Source organism: Pinus tabuliformis, chromosome 3_2 (genome assembly GCF_031772625.1).
Source record: "Pinus tabuliformis cultivar Carrire ecotype Pingquan chromosome 3_2, CPIR1, whole genome shotgun sequence".
Classification (NCBI taxonomy): Eukaryota; Viridiplantae; Streptophyta; class Pinopsida; order Pinales; family Pinaceae; genus Pinus; species Pinus tabuliformis.
In genome coordinates, this window is record NC_142302.1 from 124,537,970 (window position 1) to 124,558,350 (window position 20,381).

The 20,381-nt window shown below is 40.3% G+C and overlaps 1 protein-coding gene and 1 pseudogene across 2 annotated transcripts in view; both read right to left on the reverse strand.

The window, feature by feature from the left end:
- CYP59 (cyclophilin 59) overlaps nt 1-20,381 on the reverse strand; it is a 305,441-nt gene that overhangs the window by 153,745 nt on the left and 131,315 nt on the right. For both annotated transcript variants that reach the window (XM_089415907.1, XM_089415908.1), the window contains exon 6: nt 8,068-8,167. In XM_089415907.1, the coding sequence (XP_089272033.1) occupies nt 8,068-8,167 (100 nt within the window). The remainder of the gene's footprint in view (nt 1-8,067; nt 8,168-20,381) is intronic.
- LOC149180128 (DNA-directed RNA polymerase II subunit RPB1 pseudogene) lies at nt 887-5,689 on the reverse strand (annotated as a pseudogene).

A 20,381-nucleotide genomic window follows, 5' to 3' on the forward strand; every position in this document is an offset into this window, starting at 1 on the left:
TGTGCCCTGTGGAAAGAGTGACACATGTCCCCCCTATGACCAGCTCCCCAAGCATAGGATCAGTGATGAATGATATGCCATCCCTGTCAGTGATCACCTCGTCCCTCGACCTGTGACTGTCAACTCGCGCACTAACTCAATGCCCCCGTTGAGAAGTCTCCCCTCTATCACACCAAGTGTCATCCAAATATCTTGGGTGAGCTCCCCATCCCCTGCTGCTCATGGCCAGAGTGTCAAAGGACAACAACCAAGTCGCTCGTTCATGTAAGTGATGTAGAAGAGGGTCAAGCGTGTGAGTCCCCGTGGATACCATCAAGTATCGCTCATCCGTGTCCTCATCGATCTTGGGTGAACTACACCCAAAGTTATGCCTGGTATCTACGTCCCTGGGTGTCCTTGGAGGCAACACTCCAAGACCTCGTTGTGCTGCACTATACGCCTTTGCATACCACCAATCATCCTAGTACTCTTGCACATGTCACTGTACACCGCGGCCTGCCCCTATAGACTGTTGGATACCCTCAGCTACAACTATGCCATCTCATACCAGCCTGCTTCCCGCCTGTGTCACTCCCTGCATGTACTCAATGCGATGTGAGGCACTCCCACTCCACAACACAGTCCAACACACAACAGCACACCACCATGCATCTCCATGCCCATTGGTAGACCACTGCTCAACACAAGATGCTCCCACACATCCCTGGATGTGATGGCCTAGAGCTATGTCTCTACATCTCAGGCCACACCCGATCAGTATCATCACCTCAACCATCGCATCATTATCCTAGCTAATGAATGGATCTTCCCTCCAAATCCCCCTCGAGGGATCTGGGAAGTTACTCTCCCTATGTGTCAGCAGTAATGCCACCACTGCTCCACTCCTCTATGTCTTTTGTGCCCCACACAAAAGTGAAGAGCCCCCAATGCCATACAAGTCACCGTCTGGTGGCCTGCCAATGCCACCTCCTCCGAAAAACTCTTGCCAGAGTATGTTGATCACCCAGTGATCCCGTGTACAAATGTCATACCAAAAAAGCCAAAAGAGTTTGTCCATAAACTGGTCGGCCACTGGTGTTGACCGAGACTCCCCTAGCAAATGTGCACGCTCAACTGCTAGGTCAACTGCACCATCCCAGTTGTAGTCAGCTGGCATACCTAAGAAATGATATGTAGTCCCACCTGAAACCCAATGCCAGTTTGCGCTACTAGTATCCCCAGTGCCTGGAAGCTCCTGCTGAGCTAAACCCAGGTCTACCACCATCTCCATAGCACACTCCACAGGGTACCAACTCAAAATCTCTCACAACCCAACCCCAAGAGAGGGATCAAATGCATGAACTCCCGCACATAGAACAACCCCAGCATGCAGGTGTTGCACCCTGTACAACTTAGGTCATCTCATCTCGCTACCCTAGTCAACATCTTGCTACCCTAGTCAACACATGAAATCTGACTAGGTCGCTCTCTCTCTCTTTGTCCAATGGGTAAAGGTAACCTCACAGTGGTGCCAATCCCATCTATGTATGCTCGAAGAGGTCTACTCTCACGCCCCAACGTGCACTCTAACTACACCATTAGGGAATCCAACCGCTCCCCAACGTGAATCAATTTGGTCGTGGACTCGACACAAACCGCTCTCATGCCCTCCAGCGCCTCGTTCTGCTTCACAATAGCCTCTCACACTAACACGGCCTTCCTTTTTAATGCTAGAAGGTCGGCCTAAAATTGATGGAACCGTCGTGGGCATCTAACACCTGAAAACTCGGTCATGACTCCAGATACCTCAGCACCTATTGACATCTCGTCCATGGGTGGCACCCCATCAACAGATGGCTCTATGTGTGTAGGCTTTATCCTCTCCACCAAGGTGTCAACTGGGGCTATCAAAGAGGTCTCTAATAAAGGTGACTCCTGCACCACACTGGGTATATCGATGTGCTCCTCACCATCTTGTGGGCTCTCAGCACCATGCTCAACCTCCTCCTCGGGCTCCTGATATCTAAAGCTAGGTCTCCACCAGCAAAAGTGCCCCCTGGTCTCACTCTCTAACCATCTTTGTCCTGCCTGCTCCTTTTCAGAAGATCTGTTGCCCTAATCTGGTCGGATTTCCCCACATGATGTAGATGGTTGTACCACCACGACCTGCTCACCCCTAACGTCTCTGTTGTAAGGGTGGGGATGGGTTTGGAAAGCCACCCTACTCAACTGGGCCAACCTCTCGTCATCCCAATGAATTCTACCCCAGAATTTATGTATACTGGATTTCCCTTAAGCCATGGGTTTGTCTTCGGTTTCCCCCATCACTGCGCACTCATACCCAAAGCTTCCATGATCTTCTGGCTAATTTCCCACAGTTGGGCCAAGATCATGCTCTAATACCATTGTAATGTTCCAAGCTAGGAAATATAGTGTTGAAACATAAAAACTATGATGAAGCACAAAAGACTGATAGCTTGTTGACTTAATATCGTAAAAATACACAAGATGTATTTTTAAAATAATAATTTATTAATATATACAATTGTATAAGATGATTTGAATGTTACAATGAGGCCCTGCTTTTATACCTCAGCAGGTGACCTTTCGTGAATGGGCATGTCTTTTCGACATACCTTTTCACCTAACTTAATGACTATTTAAACTAGTTAATATTTAATATTTATATTTATTTTATTTATTTAATTGTTATGAATTGTATTCATAACATAGCCCCTTCCTTCGCAAGCTTTGTCCTCAAAGCTATATTGTTGTGGATTTTCCTCACTTAGTGTCGTTGTCTCGATCTATATAGTCTGGCCATCCTTTCTCATCAGTAACTTTTCTTTTCTTTTCTTTTTTTTAAATAATAGTAACTTTTTTTTTCTTTTTATTAATAACTTCAATATTTTTTTGTTAATATAATTTAATTAATTAAAATATATTAATTAAATAATATATATGTTATATAATTATATGATAAATAAATATAATCATATAATTATGTTATATATAATTAACTATAACGTATATATATATATATATATATATATGAACCAAAATGCCAGCGCAACGGTTTGGTTTTGACACGCCTGCTGAGCGAGACGCCTGTTGATCGAAGGTTATGCCTCTTGCTCTGGTGGAGTGAGCTCATTCTAATGTTGAAAAATCTTCGCACATTTTCGGGCATTTTACAGGCCGAAATTTCATTGGTAATAGTTCGGCAGACCAAGTCGAATAGACTGTTGATATGCAGATATTTGGGCAGCGAGTGCAAGTTGAAAAGCATCGAACGATCTACCTTGACAAGGTCCACATCCCACGGTTCAACATCATATGGGGTCTCCATGGGACTCGAAGGGTGATCGACATGGTGCGTGCAAATTTTGATAATCTTTTCTAAAATCTCGTTGGACACAGACAACAAAGGAATGGGATTCTCAAAGCCGATGTTTTTCACTAATTCAGTCTCTGTTTGGAGAATCTCCCGGCTGGCATTGTCTTCCTTCAAAAAGCGTCCAAGTGTGTCATTTGCAAGAGCTGCATCTCTTATAGCACACACTGTCTTTGCTGTTTCTTTTCTGGAATGCACAAGGACCAAAACTTGATGTTTGCCAGCAACTGACATCACCTTTTTGTAACAAACATCATTCATCAACTGAAACCTCTGGAGTGGCTTCTTGACAGTGATTCCAATATATTTTTGAGCCAACGGGCAAGGCCTGTAACTGTTATTCCTAGCAGCTTGAATAAGATTTTTGACTTCAGACTTTGCTTTTGTTAAAATCTCATCAACCGTCCGCATGGTTGCAGCATCTGTGATTGTGTCTCCTATCCCCATAGTAAAGTCATGCTGTAGCAGCCAGTAGTTAACAAACCATTGCGTGTGACCTAAGAACTTACGAGCTGCATCTGGACCAACCTCCTCCGAGATCACATGAATTAGACTTCCAGAAGAGGTTCCAAGGGTTTTCTTGCAAAGTGTGCCCGATATAAGTTCTCCCTTCTCAATCTGTACACATGTATCCCCAGGAGTGATAAATCCTTTTTCAGTGTCTGAGTCGAAATGCCAGGCAGAGTATCTTATCAAATTTATCTACTTTGGAATTATGAGATTGAATATTTGCTTGCCCGTCCAGATGGGCCTTGGTTTTATAATAGTTGGAGATATCACAGTCCCATCAAAATGATTGCACCACATCAAGATATTCATAAAAACATCCTTTTCTATAAAAGTATCCCTTTGGGTCACCTTCCTGCAACCCAAGAGTGTGTCTTGGACAATACCCATAACAGGCCTATTGGACTGGGGAGAGACAACACACTTTGGTACCATCATTAACTCCATGATTTCTGCTCTCATCTCCTGCGACTGAGGCACATGCATGTTCATATCATCCCCATCGAAATCAGCGTTGTATGGCGTTGTCACTGACAAATTCAATCGAAATGTTGAGTATGGCATGATTTTTATTCTGTGCCCCATGATGGACATCTTATGGAGACTAGGTTGCCGATTGAAAATAACAAAGTCCCCATCCATCAAGTGCCTCTCCACAATGAACCCATATTCTAAATGGTGGTCAACAGAATTTTTCATAAATCTCAGATCGACTCTCTTCCCATCATCTCTAATAATGCATTTGGCCCCTGTTTTGCCCGGAGGTGGATGAAGTCCATGCGCAATAAGCTCCCTGATTTTCTCTATATTATGTGCAGTCACCACTTCTGGATATGTCATGTTAAGTGCAATACTCCGAGGCACCCCCAATTCATCAGTGTTCAGACTTGGATCATAGGAAATAAAAATACGCGCACTGAAGTCTACATGTTTTCCCATTAAATTTCCCCTGATACGACCCTCCTTGGCTTTCAGTCTGCTATATATGGATTTGATGGGCCGACCTGATTTCTATGTTGCACTGGGAATACCAGGCAAGTCATTATTCATATAAGTAGCAACAGAAAACTGCAATATATTGATAAATTCAACAAGAACATGAGGCGCACTCCCATTCTTTTCTTGCAACTTTAGACTATCGTTGTATCGAATGATCGTGGCAAGCGCATGGGTGAGATCGTCCTCGCTCCGGAGCGTAGGGTCCATCTTGATAGAAGGCCTGACAACAGGAGGAGGAACTGGGAGAACCTGCAGAATCATCCAGTCTGGACGAGCGTATCTAGGGTCGAAACCCAACATTTCACACTCTTCATCCGTTAATTTCTTCAGGAGATTCAGAATGGTATCTGCATTAACAATTGTCTTTTCCTTAAATTCTTGGTGCTGCTCTTGCTCACCTTTCTTCTTCTTGGAAGGTTTATACTCCACCTGTATTTTCAAGCCATCAATTGAAAGTGTGGGTTGTGTGGAACCGCAACCACTGCATTTCCTCACTTCATCTGTTGCAATTTCCAAATTAATTTCAACAGTCTCCACAGTGGGGAGTTCTAAATCGAAACATTTTTCAGTGACTCCTGCTTTAAGTTGACTTCTGGTATCTACATAAACTTCTTCTTCTGCTTCACCTTGTTTCGTTTCTTCATTGTCGCTATTCTCTTCCTTATTATCGATTTCCTTTTGACATGCTTTAACTTCTGCAAATGATTTTTCTAATTGTTGAAATTCTTCTTGAATACTATATTGTTCAACGTAATCAAGATGTGAACATAATGGCATATTGTGCGGTGAACTACGTTGAAAGGCCCGCATGATTATATCGTGTGTCATGGCTCTGATACCACTGAAGCATAAAAACTATGTTGAAGCACAAAAGAGTGATAGCTTGTTGACTTAATATCGTAAAAATACACGATATATTTTAAAAATTATAATTTATTAATATATATAATTGTATAAGATGATATAAGATGATTTGAATGTTACAATGAGGCCCTGCTTTTATACCTCAGCAGGTGACCTTTCGTGAATGGGCATGTCTTTTAGACATGCCTTTTCACCTAACTTAGTGACTATTTAACCTAATTAATATTTAATTATTTCATACTTATGCAAAGCGAGCAATAAAACAACACCATAAAATTAAATTAGACCACAAATTTGGCGACCAAACTGCATTGTCTACTCATTTTATTAAATGGGAAGAGGTGTACAACAAGGTGTTGGAACATGTGCACCTAGGCTTTCTCTAGGCAAGCTAGCAAAAGCCCAAAATGAACAATGGAATACCCTCAAATTTGTTGGTAATCCGGCCCAAGAGTTGCGTTGTTACTGCCCAGAAAGGTGTTGTTACCTGAAATACTCTGTTGTTAGAGCCTTCCCTGTTGCTCAAAAAAATCTGGGAAATTAATCCAATCCTCTACGCAAGAAACCCAGAATAACCCAGAAAGGAATTGGCCAAATGTTGACCTCAAAATTTTGGCCCAAATTCCCCCTAGCTCCTCTAGTTGCTAGCTATGTTGGGACTCCTGTTTGACCCCTCAAATCTACCCAGAAAATTCTAAAAATTTAGGAGCGTACTCCTTGCCAAAAACCCAGAAAACCCCAAAAAGGATTTCCCTTGTTTCCAACCATCAAAAATTGACCCTTCACAACTTGGCCCTCCTCCAAATACGAATTTTGCTGTTGTCACTGATCTTTTCAATCTATGCACTCCCAGCGCCAGCAATCCTCCTCAATTGGCCCTCCAAATGATCTCCCAACTCCCCAACTCCAAATCCCCGAGATAATGTTGCCCCAACAACTCTCACTCAAATGACTGCGCAGTCCCTGCGCTGCTATTACTCTCCCTGCTCTGCGCTACTACTAGAACTCGGCCTCCTTGCTACTATTCTCCTGCTGCTGTAACACGGCCCTCCTGCTACTCCTTTCCCTGCAATTGTAACTCAACCTCATTGTTGTTACTTCCCCTGCTGCTAGAACTCGACTACAATTATTGTAACTTGTCTCCCTACTATTGGAACTTGACTATAGCTTGATGTAACTCGTCTTCCTGCTGTTGCTACGAACTGAGATGAAGAAGAACTCCCTCCTAGGGCTGGCACTCGAAGTCCACCGAAGCAAGAGTTGAGATCTCTACTCAAAGACACTCGTGTGCTAAACAGCACAGTAACCCGGCTAAGCAGCGCGAGCAACTAAGATTGAGTTCAATATGTCAAAAGATAAGATATCCAAATGAGGAGAGTTGTCTTCATTACATAGATTTCGTGGAGCACTTTTCCCTCCATTTTCTCTCCATCGTGGGTCCCTCACCTAACCATCGATTTCCCCTCCATGCAAATCGAACTAGGGAATGCGTATTCCCCTAGTATGGGTGGCCCCCATATATACTTAACCACATCGAAATAACTTCTCCTAAGTCTAGCCTCCTAATAAAATCAAATGGGCCCCCATCACCTCCAAAATTGGCCCCAAAATGCAGAAATTAATAATGCTCCAAAATTTAAGAAGGGACATGACATTGGTTTTCGCACATTGGGTTTTTCCGGGGACATTTGTCCAAAAATAACTATCAGAATTATAGTGTGCTAGTAATTTCTCAATTTCCAACGTTTTATTTTCCGCAACGCTTTTATGGTGAATACTGCAATTGTGATTTTATTTGTTGTTTGTCGTAGCAAATAAACTGCTTAACAATTAATCAGTTAGAAGAATAATTTCCAGTTGCTGCAATAGTTGTAAATTTTCACACCATATAATGAAGACTGTTGAAAAAGAGATTCTGCTTTATCCAATCCTACAGCTCCAATTTACTATAAACTCCCTAACTGGAAAATACATTACATCCTTAATCCTTTCAGTTTATTATCTTTCGATAGGTATTTTATATACATTTTTTTACTGGAAAATTATATTGTCCTCTTCTAAGCTTTCACCCTCCACAAAACAATATGCCTCACTGTCCAGCTTTTAAAAGATCTAATAATTTTGTTTAGTATATATCTATCCTCAATTGAATCATCTCAAAACACTAAATATGAGTTACTTTAGAGAATGAAAATGAAATCAACTGCATATATTACAAGGAAATATTCATTTAGAAAGATCCCACAATCACCTCATTTTAAATGACTATTCCAGTAATAAAAGCACACTCTGAGTCTCAACACTTCATGAACAAGTATACTTACCTCCTCAGGGGGTCTCAACTCTGGAGAACTTTCTGGGATGAGCTCCACAAGTTGTGGGGGGTCATCAAATGGATCATCCAATATATATGTGTGCTTGATTCTGTAATGTCACAAGAAAATTATAATCAAAACTCATCTTCCATGAAAGAAAATTGAAGGAATTCCTACTATATTTATCCAGGATATGTGAAAGAATTACAACATTTTTTTGGGGGCTCCATTGGAGTATCATTATCATGGCAGTATATCAGTTCAAATGGATCTATAGTACAACCTCAAAGGCCTATTCTAAGATACATAAAGGGATTTACATATTGACATCGTTTCACAAAAGCAGCAAAGATATTTCATATAAAAGACTTGAAACCACATCTGACTGACTTTAAGTCTTCAACAAACCTTTTCTATAGAATTTGAAATATGAAATAAAGTGAGACCTGTGATGATCCAAAAATCAAATAGTTTCAATTTATTACTTTTGTAGTGTCTCTAAATTGGAATGATTACATTCTCAAAAAAAGATCATGAAATTTAATGACAAATTTACTAACAAGATGTCCCTAGAGTCTTAACTTTCAAACTGACGCTGATCAACAGCATCCGGACAAAACCCTTGCCAATCAAACGCTGCTGTGAATGAATATTTTGGCAGGCCGCTGCTGTGGGTTCCAGTGACAGTGAGACGATTGGGATTTGTGTGGCAGGAAAAAGGCGAGATGTTTCGTGAGGGACAAGGAATAACGTGTAAAAGCGATTGCCTGAATTAGGCATGCATCTAGCGTTCAATTTTGTTATTTTTATTTGACCGAAAGGCCAATTGTTTTCCAGATGATACACAGGAAGCGAAGTGATGATGGTCAAAAGACAAGAATCCAGGTTTCTAAAATTGAAATTTATGATCAGTTGGAGTAATAGGGCATTAATCAGCCTGAGGGGACAGCTCAATCAGCTGTTGCCAATGTTGCTGAGCATTTGGCTAGTTTTACGCCAGCAGGTGCCCACTATACCCTCAATGATGCACACTAGTCTATTCAGCAATGTTTCCTAGGGATGCCATCCACGAAGATGGGGAAAAATTCCTTCAGTTCCCTGTGAGTTCCTTGGAGAAAATAAAATAGGTCATTAATCTTGGTTATTTTGGTAGCATAGAGTATTGGTGTATTAAATGTTCATTAAAAAAACTTCATTTCAATCTTTAACCAATATGATGGAACTAATGTTCTGGAATAGCCAAAAGCAGACTTGCAAGTGCCAGCAGAGTGCATCATGTTTGTTAGTGAAGCAGTATAATAAATTCACCACAAGAATTAAAAAAGAATACACAACCTTTTGTAAGACAAAATATCATAAGATATGAGAATTTTAATCATGTCCAGCGAATGACCACAATAGTAGGTTAATGGAAACTCAAGGATACAGCTAGTGTAAGTACAAGAGAGATAATATGAGATAAGATTATTTTGTTAATATATGACAAGCGACCACAAAGGTAAGTCAAAGGGGCTAAAAGATACATCTAGTGTGAATGCATAGTAGGAGAGCAAAAGTAGCTCCTTGGTAATGCTGAAAGTAAGACTACGAAAGAAAAAGAAAAAACGCAGCAAAGATAAGAATCTAGCTAACCTTATCACCAGGTCTAACTAAAACCAAACCCAAAAGATATATAATAGTGTTGTATGTGTAGAGATACAAAGAGAGATTCCAAGACTGGACATCTTGGTGCCAAATTCCAATAATAAAGAGAGAGAAACGAGGATGATATCAAAGTTTCCTAGTCCCAATGACCGAGGGCAAAGGGGGCAACCAGGGTGCAGGCTCACTGTCAGAAATTTTCAGCTCCATTGCGGGATCAAGTTGTACAATCCTGGAGGGGATGTATAAAAATGGGGCCCCTACTCTCCCACCATCCAAGATCAAAAGAAAGAATCTCCAAATAGAACTTTGGCTACTCTTTTGAAGCTAGGAGGTAGTCTGATGGTGCCCTACTCCAGATCCATATAGAGTTATGACGCCAGGAAACATGGGTTTGGAGACAGGGACAGGTGCGGGGACGAGTGCCCAGGTAACCTATATTGGTCGGCCAACTTAACAGAGCGTGATAGTATATAGCAGTGCTTTATGTGACATAGGCTTCTCGGCCTTATTACAAGCATAAGGAATAAGTAGGCATCTTCTGCAATAATAACAATCAGCATAACAAAACTTTTTCTCTTCAATAACTCAGAGAACAAAGAAGCATGAATAAGTCAGATTCACTGTCTGGACTCTGAATTGAAGAGCGAGAGAGAGAATATAAGATGGAGTTCACTGAGCCGTAGCATTTCGGCCTCCATACCACAAGATCACAGAATAGAGTAATCCTTTCTCCAAGGTTGGCTTCATGAAATGACCTTTGACATATTCTTATGTTCTTGCACTTTTCTCGGCCTCTTAGGAGAATAAAGTTCTTTTCAAAAGACAGAGTTTTCCAAAAGCATACTTATGCCCAAAATTTAAAAGAGAGATAGCTCCATTGCATAGCTTTAGTGCTTCTTGTGCTCAGAACAATAGGGACACTTGGCTCCCTCTTAATGGTTCAGAGAACTAGGCCAAGAGCTCAGTTCTTAATTGCTCCACAGGACTCTCTTTAATTCATTGATCAAATCCAAATAAATATATGTATCCTTAGAGTCATAATTAACACAACATACCTTGATTGTAGCCCTTCCATCAGACTTTCACTGATTTGATCCTCAACAAATTTGCTTGTTGGACATCTTTGTTTACAAGACTTGAATTTATGTGAGCACAGGTGACTGGATGGAAGGACTGCTAGCTTCAGAATTCTGATGCAGAGGTGGCAAAGGGATCAGATCTTCAAACATACTGTTGGCTGCTTTAACAAAGCAGAAGATTGGACTCAGATAAAGAAATTCTTAAAACAAAACTCTTCATAGACTTCTTACCATGATAGGTAACGTAGCTGCTGAAGGAGGACTTTAGCATCTTCAGATTTGATTAATGGCCTTCATGAGCTATTTAGCCCAACTCTTGCATATACCTAGACTTATATTATTTTTCGAGACCTCCCATGTTTTCTAGGACTTGCAACAAGATACTTCAAATGCATTAACAGTCCACTGCTTCATCTCTTGTGATTGCATTCCTCCTCTTGCTTGGGCTTGACCTCACCTAGCTCTGATACCATGTTAATTTTTGAGTTAACATGTTCTTTGCTTAGGTCAGTTACTTCATCAATCCATTAGCCCATTATTAATTCCATTAATTCATTAGCAATCACATTAACCATTATCATATGACAATAATTGATGAAAGAACATCAAACATAAACGCAGAAGACAAGCCAACACAAGAGGACACCATGATTTAGGCTTAAAGCCAGGGCAAAACCCCACAAAGGGGGAAAACCCACAGATCATTTCATCTTGATAATATCAAATGTTCAGAGAGAGAGAAATTCATAAGTACAATGATACATTAGTCAAAATCAATAAATTGACTTGCCATAGATGATCCCAATACACTGTCCGAAAGTGAAAGTCACATCTACAGAAGTCAACAGCAGTCAATGCAGTAGTCAACAGCAGTCAAATTTGCCCTAACCAGTCAACAGTCAACAGTTAATAGCCCAGTCAATTCAGCCCAATCTCCTCGGTCAATGGAGAGAGAAATTCACTCTCTCTAGGAAGCCAAAATGCAGTTAACACAGCCTTCAAAATTCTGGTCAAAACTCAGTCAACAGTCTGCGGTTAAACCTGCCTCAGACCTGCGGTCAATGCAGTCAAACACCTCAATTTGCCTCGGTTCCTGTGCCCACAAGTGTAGCCTAGCTGGCAGAGTAATAATCCATCAAAATCGCAGTCAAACAGTTGGTCAAAGTGCCTGGTCAACGTTGGTCAATGCTGCTCTGTGTAATGGAAAAGTCAACTGCAGAAAATCATAGGAAATTCATCCTCCAAAAATTCACATGTGTGAGAGAGAGATAGCTACCCAAAGAAAGTTGAATCCATCATGAGAGGAAAGAGAAAAATCATGTGTGTGTTGATGCCAAAATGGAGTGAATTCAACTTAGATTTATACAAGTCAATGTGGGTCAAAGGTCATGTCCCTTGGGCTTCATGAGCCTACATGACTGTGGGGTCGACCTTGACCAAAACCAACATTGTGGGCTTGACTTCAAAAATACATTTGCTTGTCAAAATCCATCGTGCCTTAGGTCAAAATTGGTCCTCTCAAGAAGAGAAATCCAATGCCATCATCATCTCATGCAAAGGAACTATCTATAGTGAAATTTGACCTTAGTTGACCATTTTTAACAAGTCATAACACAGACAATGAGCTTGTGTGTGGAGTATCCGAGGGAGTAAATATAATGTACCAAAACTAGTTTATGCTATTAAAACCCCACAAATTTTTAAGATTTTTTTGATGCCTTTCGTCAAACACTTTGTAGACAAAGTAATAATCTTGCACAACAGAAATATATGAGGAAAACAAAAGATTTTATTGATATGATTGGAGGATTTTACAATACAAAATTACTCCATGAACCTGAATGTAGCTCCATCAATCAACTTGGCATGCAAATAGTGATGAATTTGGCACATTAAGAAGCAACTCATTCCACAAACAATTTGGCCTGATAATAGAGGATAACTCAGCCCATAAAATGGTATTCTCAGCCTCCAAGGAAATGCAAATTGATCACCAAAGGAAGATGAAATTCAGTCTCCCAAAGAAGATAAATTCAGCCTCCCAAAGTAGATGAACTCGGCTGCCCCACAGAAGTAGTGTAAGTAATTCGGCCCATCAAAGGAGAACTCGACCTCTCTGCATAAATGCTCAACTCTGGCAAAATGAATAGAACCCCAACAAATCAATATCAGCTCCAACAAACAATACCAACAAACAACTCAGCACTCTAAATAGCTACTGAAACTCGGCCTCCAAGACGTGTAATTCAATCTCTAATTTGATCTCCAAGATGCATGAATCGATCTCTAATTCGGCCTCCTGGAAGAAATAATAATTTAGCCTCTGAAATATAAGCAACAAACCCAGCAGCTCGGCCTCCAAATCAATGAAGAGAATAGGCACCCAGCCTCTAGTGAAATTATGCACTCTGCCTCCAGAACTCTGAATTTGGCCTCAAGAAATCAAGCAAGCAACTTCGGCCTTTTTGAAGATAAATTCAACCCCAGCAATGGCACTCTATCTCTGGCAAATTGATATCACTTTGGCACTTGAGAAACAACTACAAGTCTCCTGCAAATTAAACACAAATGGGAAATCCAGATAATTTCTCCACAATGGCTAACTAGGGTGGCAATTGATGTCCACCAAAATTGGTTGAATACTAGCTAGGGTGGCAAGTGATGTCCATCAAAACTAGTTTGAGAGTCTCGCCTGAAACCCTCGAGAGAAACATGACTGAGCTCTCAATCAATCAACAAGAAATAATAATAAACCAGAATGAATGAGAAATGGCCTTCTCTCCCCTTTCATAAGATTTTGTCAGATATTCTCCAATCTTCCAGAAATCTCCTTTTATTATTTTATTAATAAGCCACTTAGTGCATTTTCCTCCTATTTTCGAAGTGACTTTTGCCCCCTTTTATTTACACATTGTATAAAAACTATTTTTCTCCTTTTGTTTAATAAGTGACTTTTTATTACTAATTAAAGTCACTTTTATCTCCAAAAAATGCTTAAGCAACCACCATGATTACATCAGCCTCCAATGCGCTTTTTCATCATTTTGTCTTGTAGATATTTTTGTCCTGACTCCAACAAGCTATTACACTAAAGCATAAATTAATTAAGTGTAATTAATTAAAATATGCCCATTAATAACATCGTTTTACGAAATCGTCAGAATGCAGCGAAACTAAGATCGAACTATGTAGAATTGATCTTGATGATGAAAAATGGCAACAAATCCTAGTCACCCCCAATAAAACTCTGCAAAACCCTTTGGGCCCGCTGACAATGTAATCCTAAACCTGTGACCTGGTAGACATAAGCTCTAGAAATCCCTCCTAATCTCAACACAAGGCAATCCAAAAATTGGGGACATTACAATAAGAAGGTAGATCGAGTGTCATGGGTGAACTAGGAGGGTCGCACAGCCATTGAGAAAAGTATCACAGTGATATGAGTTGTTGATGAAGTTGTCTCTCGCCCTTAGACAGAGATAATAGTAGCATCAACTACCCTTGTGCAAACCAGATCAGCCAATCCTGTAGCAGACGATGCAAGCTAGCAGATATCAATCAAGAGATCATCACATGCACGTTGTTGGTGTCATATTAAGTTCGCTAAGTTTGAGTATCGACTAAGCGACCATAAAGATTCCAGATCAGGGTGGCAACTTCAAATCCCATCCTTGATCACTGAAGAATTGTTCCAAGCATGGATTTCTCGGCTTGTCCATTAAAATAAAACTACCCAACAATCTTGTCTATATGTATTCTTTTTATTTGTCTTGTGCGTTTAGAGTAGAACTCGTTGCATGCATATAAAAATTTACAAGGAGCTCGCAAAAAAAATAAACCCCCAAAAGAAAGCAATACAAACAATTGGAAAAATGTTAGATTTTTGGTAGCACCGGACAAATGTTCTAGTCTCTAAGGTGTCAGAGAGACTAAGGAACGTGAGTTCTCCAATACCCAGAAATGGTTTCGCGAGATATGGCGCTGACACATATTAATTAAATTAACTAAATCAATGTTGCATAATCGTTATCGGGCTTAAATCGGCGCGGGGAAAAAATCGGAAAAATCGGTAAATAAAAAAAAAAAAAAAAAAAAAAAAAAAAAACAGTAAAAATCGGGAAAAAATCATAACATACAAAAATATTCATTTTTTTTTCAATTTTTTTAATATCTAAAGCATCTACAACATAAAATAAATACATTGACACATAAATATGATAAAAGAACTAATATATAAGATGTTTAATATATATATAGTTCGCGATTTTTTGGGATAAAAATCAGGCAAAAAAAAAATCGTGTTTATCGGCCGATTATATTGCGAAATTTAAAAAATCACGATTTTACAATTTTATCGCGATTTGTGCAACACTGAACTAAATAGATAATTAAAATTTCCTAAGTTTTACTTTGGAAAACTGGTTAATTAAAGCATATTAATTAAGAAAACCGATTTAAGCTCTAGAGACTTCCAAAAAGTGATTTGGATCAAGTCTAAGATGATCTTAGCCATCATTCATGATTAGATCTTGGTCATTGGTGCTCCAGCAAGAGATTTATAAGAGCAAGTCAATGGGGCTTGGAGAAAACACATCGAAGGAGCAAGAGAGCAAGGCAATACGAATTTCCCAATGGGTAGTATTCAGCAAGGGAAGAGTTCGAGCCAGTAGAGCATCACTAAGAAGATTCAGCAGAAATTGGAGATAGATTTCCAAGGGAGATTTCCACAAATTTCCAGAGTTAGAGGAAAGGTTGATTTCTTCTACAGGAAGGTCGTACCAGTGGGTGTGATTTCTCCAATAGTCACATATGGGCAGCATATCATGTTTTCTAATTGTCGGTATTAGATTCAGAGGATAGAACGAGTTGCCTAGTGCGAGTGCAGGATCACCAGGAGTGCAAGATCAACAGTTCTCAGTTTCTAGCTAGTGTGTATTTCCCATAGAGAGCATTTTTTGTGCGCATTTACTGGAGGAGGTCGAGTTTGATTTTGCATGGGAAACAAAGGGTTTCCAAGTTGATCTACTAGTTGGAGTGGTGGAGAAAATTTTCCGAAGCTTTGCCAGTATTTTGGCAAGCAGATCTATGCACTCTAATTTGTTGAAGATTAATAAAATAAACCCTCATCTCCTACACCAGTTTTCCCTTCGAGGTTTTTCCAAGGATGTTAGTCAAAACTTTGGTGTCATTTATGTGTGCATTACTTCTCAGTTCCAAATTTATTTTCCACAATGTTTATTTAATTGTGAAGATTGCAGTAGTCATTATTTGTCGTTAAATTAATTAAGTGAAGACAAATAAATTGCAACAGTTAGTAGAATAGTTTCCAATTTATTGCAATTGTGGATTTTTCACATGGTTTCAAAGCAGTAGATCTGCGCAGCCCAGCCAGGGGTTTGATTTACAAAGGAGCAGAAAATCGATTTCCAGATTCCGGAAGAGGAAAAGTTTGATTTTTCTCCAGATCTGTGGCAGCAAGTAGTGTTATTGTCAGGAAGCAATTATGTTGAGCAGATCAATCAGTTCGTAGAGTAGATCTGAGCACAAAAATTTGCAGGATGGGTTCACAATTGTAGATTTGTGTTGGGAAGGAAAAGGAAACCACACTGGAGGAATTTCCAACAATTTCTCAGAAGGGTCTCCAATTTTTCTAGCTAAGGGAGAGGAGATAGAAATTGCAACAACAGGAGGCCAAATTTTGCAGTATGAATTAGCCAATCCGGTAGTGCAAGTTGTCAGAAGAGGGTTTGATCAGTTGTAGGAGCCTGAATCAGTGTCTGAAAGGCAGGGCGAATTTCTTTCAGAGGCAGAGGGAGGTTAGACGTCTCACCTGGAGGCAAATCTAAGGCTATACAAGTTTTGTAGAGGCCAGATTTTCTCATTCTAGTAAGAGTGTGAGCATCAAAATAAGCCAGATTCAGTTGTCGGAAAGAGAAAAAGGAATTTTGTTTTATTGACCTCCCGCATATTTGAGTTTCACAGAAATGGCCACAGCAAGTCTCAAGGATAAAGACAGACTTGACAGAGCCTCTAACTTTGGTGTATGGAAGGCCATAATGCAATTCCTGTTGGATGAGCATGGCTTGAAGCAGTTCGTGACGAATGTCATGGCAGAGCAAGAAGATCAACAACAACTGGCTACCTTTAAGAAAGAAATGGCCAAAGCCAAGAGGATGGTCCTAGATGGGGTTCGAGATCACATTCTCCCACTGATTGCATACAAGAATATGACAAAGGACATGTGGGATGTCATCATAAAGTTGTATGAGAATCCATCAAAGAATCAGAAGATGATTCTCAAGGAGAAGTTGAGGACCACCAAGATGCAGAAGGGAGAAGGCGTTACATCCTATCTCACTAGACTTCAGATGGTCAGAGATGAGCTCGTAGCAGTATCAGAGAAACCTGATGACAATGAGCTAGTATAGACAGCTCTCAATGGTTTCACCAAGGAGTGGCATACTTTCGTCCAAGTTATTTTTGGGCGAGATATGCTACCTGGATGGGATCATCTATGGACTGATCACTAATTTCACTCAAGAGGAGTTGAGGCTCAGTCTAGCAACAGGTACTATCAATAGCGACAACAAGGGATCAAAGAAGAAGGAGGATGAGGAGAACGTATCCCTTGCTAGTAAGGGAAAGGCGAAGAAAGATCCCAATCAGGGACAAGGCTCAATAGGAGGAGAAAAGAAGAAGAAAGACCTGTCGAAGGTCAAGTGCTTCGAGTGTGGTGAATTTGGCCACTACGTCTCCCAATGTCCTCAAAGGAAGAAGGACAAGAAGCAAGAGCAGACAGCAGCTTCGACAAAAATCAATGAGTTGATCTCTAGATTGGAGGAGTTTGCATTGATAGCAGATATATCTCCAGGTGGAGGAGGTGCTTGATACCTTAGCGTGTCAAGTTGGGCAGGGTCCACTATAGATGTAGCATGGAGATTAGTTAGAGAAGTTCCACTTGTTGCAATAAGACCGTTACCTTTGCTACAAGGGCCCATAGTATCTTAGTAGCAGATTCAGTGTCAATAGAGCTAGTTACAGTCAGTTCTTGAGAGACGGTGCAGAGTTAGTTGCAGTGGCACAGGGCAGTGCGAATTGCTCAATTGGAGGGTGCAGTTCCATCCAGAGTGATTTCTCATTGGGAGGTCATGACTCAGAAGGAGCCTAGCTTCAAATGGAGCAGCCCTATGGAAGCTTAGAGCTTCAGGTTATGAGGAAATTAGTCTCACTACTGCAATAGTTGCAGTAGCAGTGCAGGATTAGCAGCAATAGTGTGAGGTAGATCTGAGTATGTGCAGTAGCATGGTCGACAATGAGAACTAGTCATATCACAGATGTCAAACACCAGTAGCGTAATTAGTCTACCTACAGGATGTTCTTCCATAGAATAGAGGAATATGTGTTGATTTGGGGTAGCATCAGATGTGGTCTAGCCATGAAAATTGGTGGAAAGCACATGAGATCTCCAGGACCCAAAAATGGTTTGGGCAGATTCTACCTACTTAAGGAGATATTAAAATAATTAATATTTTTAATGGAGTTTCTAAGTCTAAACTTAGGAAAAATATAATATTAATGGGTATTAATATAAAGTTTAAACTGGGTTAGAAGGTTCTAAAGGACATGGATCAAGCCAAATCTAATCTTAGTCGTTGATTAGAGATGTAATCTCGCCCGTTGAAGGACCAACAGGAAAAGTATAAGAGGAGGCTTGAGGGTCAGTTGGAGAACACATCGGAGAACTAAATGTTGTCAAAAGAGACCTAATCTATCCACTGTTGAGGAGCCCTAATCCGCAATCCTGAAGGAGACTTATACGCAGTCAAGGGAGGACCTATATGCTACCTGAAGAAGCTCCTCCTAAACGCTATCAAGGAAATGTCTTAGACTCGATTTAGGATGATGCCCTAGCCATTGTTATGTGCAGCCCTTATTTCGCAGCAAGAAGACCTTATACGCAGCTCTAAGAGACCTATTACAGTCATCTAAGCAGTTGTCATAATGCCACATTGTTGTAGGTGACATTGTGGCCTATTTAAGGACTATTTGGGCAAGTTAATGTTATTCCTGAGGGGCAGTAGAATCTGCAATAAGGAGGAACTATAGGTTGTTGTTTTAGGGTTGTTTGGATCCCTAAGCTACAACCAAGAAGTGCCCTAACCAGTCATCATGACAACATCAAAGATTGTGTCATAGAAGTGTGGTGACAGTACAGTGATGAGGTTGTTCATGAGGATAGTTTATAAGGTTTTCATTACAATGAAGAAAATTGCCCTTGTGTATATTCAGATTGAGTCAATCTTGTTGGACTCAATAATAATAGGCTTAACTTGTTGTTGGGCTACGCCGTAGGCCATAGCCAGCAGCACAGTCTGATCTAAGGATCGCTCAAGTGGTAGAGCCTCACCTTGAAGACCTGTATTGTTGACTATATGAAGGAAGAGCACTGAATGTTGATGACCTATGTCATAAAGTAGTGACAGCTAGTGCAGCAGCATGATGTGTGCAGCATGATGATTAAGAGCAGCGAGTTGTGTACAACGTGATGAGGTACAGCTCAGCAGTGGAGCAGCATGGTGCAGCTCAGGAACATGGTATGATGTTGTAGCATGGTGCAACACGGTGAGGTGCAGCACATGGACGAGATGCAGCACAATGATAGGTGAAGGAGTCACCTTGGAGAATCAGTTGAAGTGGCATATCTTCAACTGATCTCATGTAGAGATGATCGATTCTCTTATCTAGAAAATCAAAGTATTGACTTCTGTTGTAAATGTACTCTCTCTCTCTCTCTCTCTCTCTCTCTCTCTCTCTCTCTCTGTTGAACTATTGAAAAACATATAAGAAGAATTGATCAAGGGTTTCCCCACATTGGAGTTTGTCCCTAGCTAGTGCCAAATCTTGTATCCTCTTGTCTTGGCATGCCTTCTGCGATTTATGTTTATGTTCTATCTACAGTTTACTTTAATGCTGATGTAATTGCTAATCTGGAAAAGATATTGAGCTAACTACGAAAATTGAAAAAAATTGCTCTAAGCATAGAACATACCTAAACTTAACAATCACCCTTGATCGTGGCTATAAACCTTCTCCTCTCATCCTCTTTTGTGTATACTCTAGACATCTAGGCTTTGATGAAGTTTTGAGGTCTGATTTGACAAGAGAATTATATATCGAAGCTTGGAAATTTAAGATTAAATTTTTTGAAGCTTGATCTATTATTTTGGAAGTCGTTTTCAATTTGGAGAGTCTATTTCTCCTAGCCGCAAGCATAGGAGGCCTCTTCTTGCCTCTAAAACGAAGGGTTTTAAAAATTTTGAATTTTTGTGGCTTTAATATTTAAATTGTTTTGGGGCAGCTGCACACAATTTTTGGCCTCTCTTCTCCTTTGGTCGCAAGCCCTAGAGGGCCTATCTCCTTCTATTAGTGCGAAAATTCTCCTCCTTGGGTCTTCTTGCAAGAAAATTGAATTTTTGGAAGGGGTTTGTCATCAAATTTTGGAGGAGATCTAATAAAATTCTTTATATTTTTTAGGTTTTCTTTCTCCTAGGCCATGAGCAAATCTCTCCATTTGGATGGCTATGATTTTATTCTTAAATG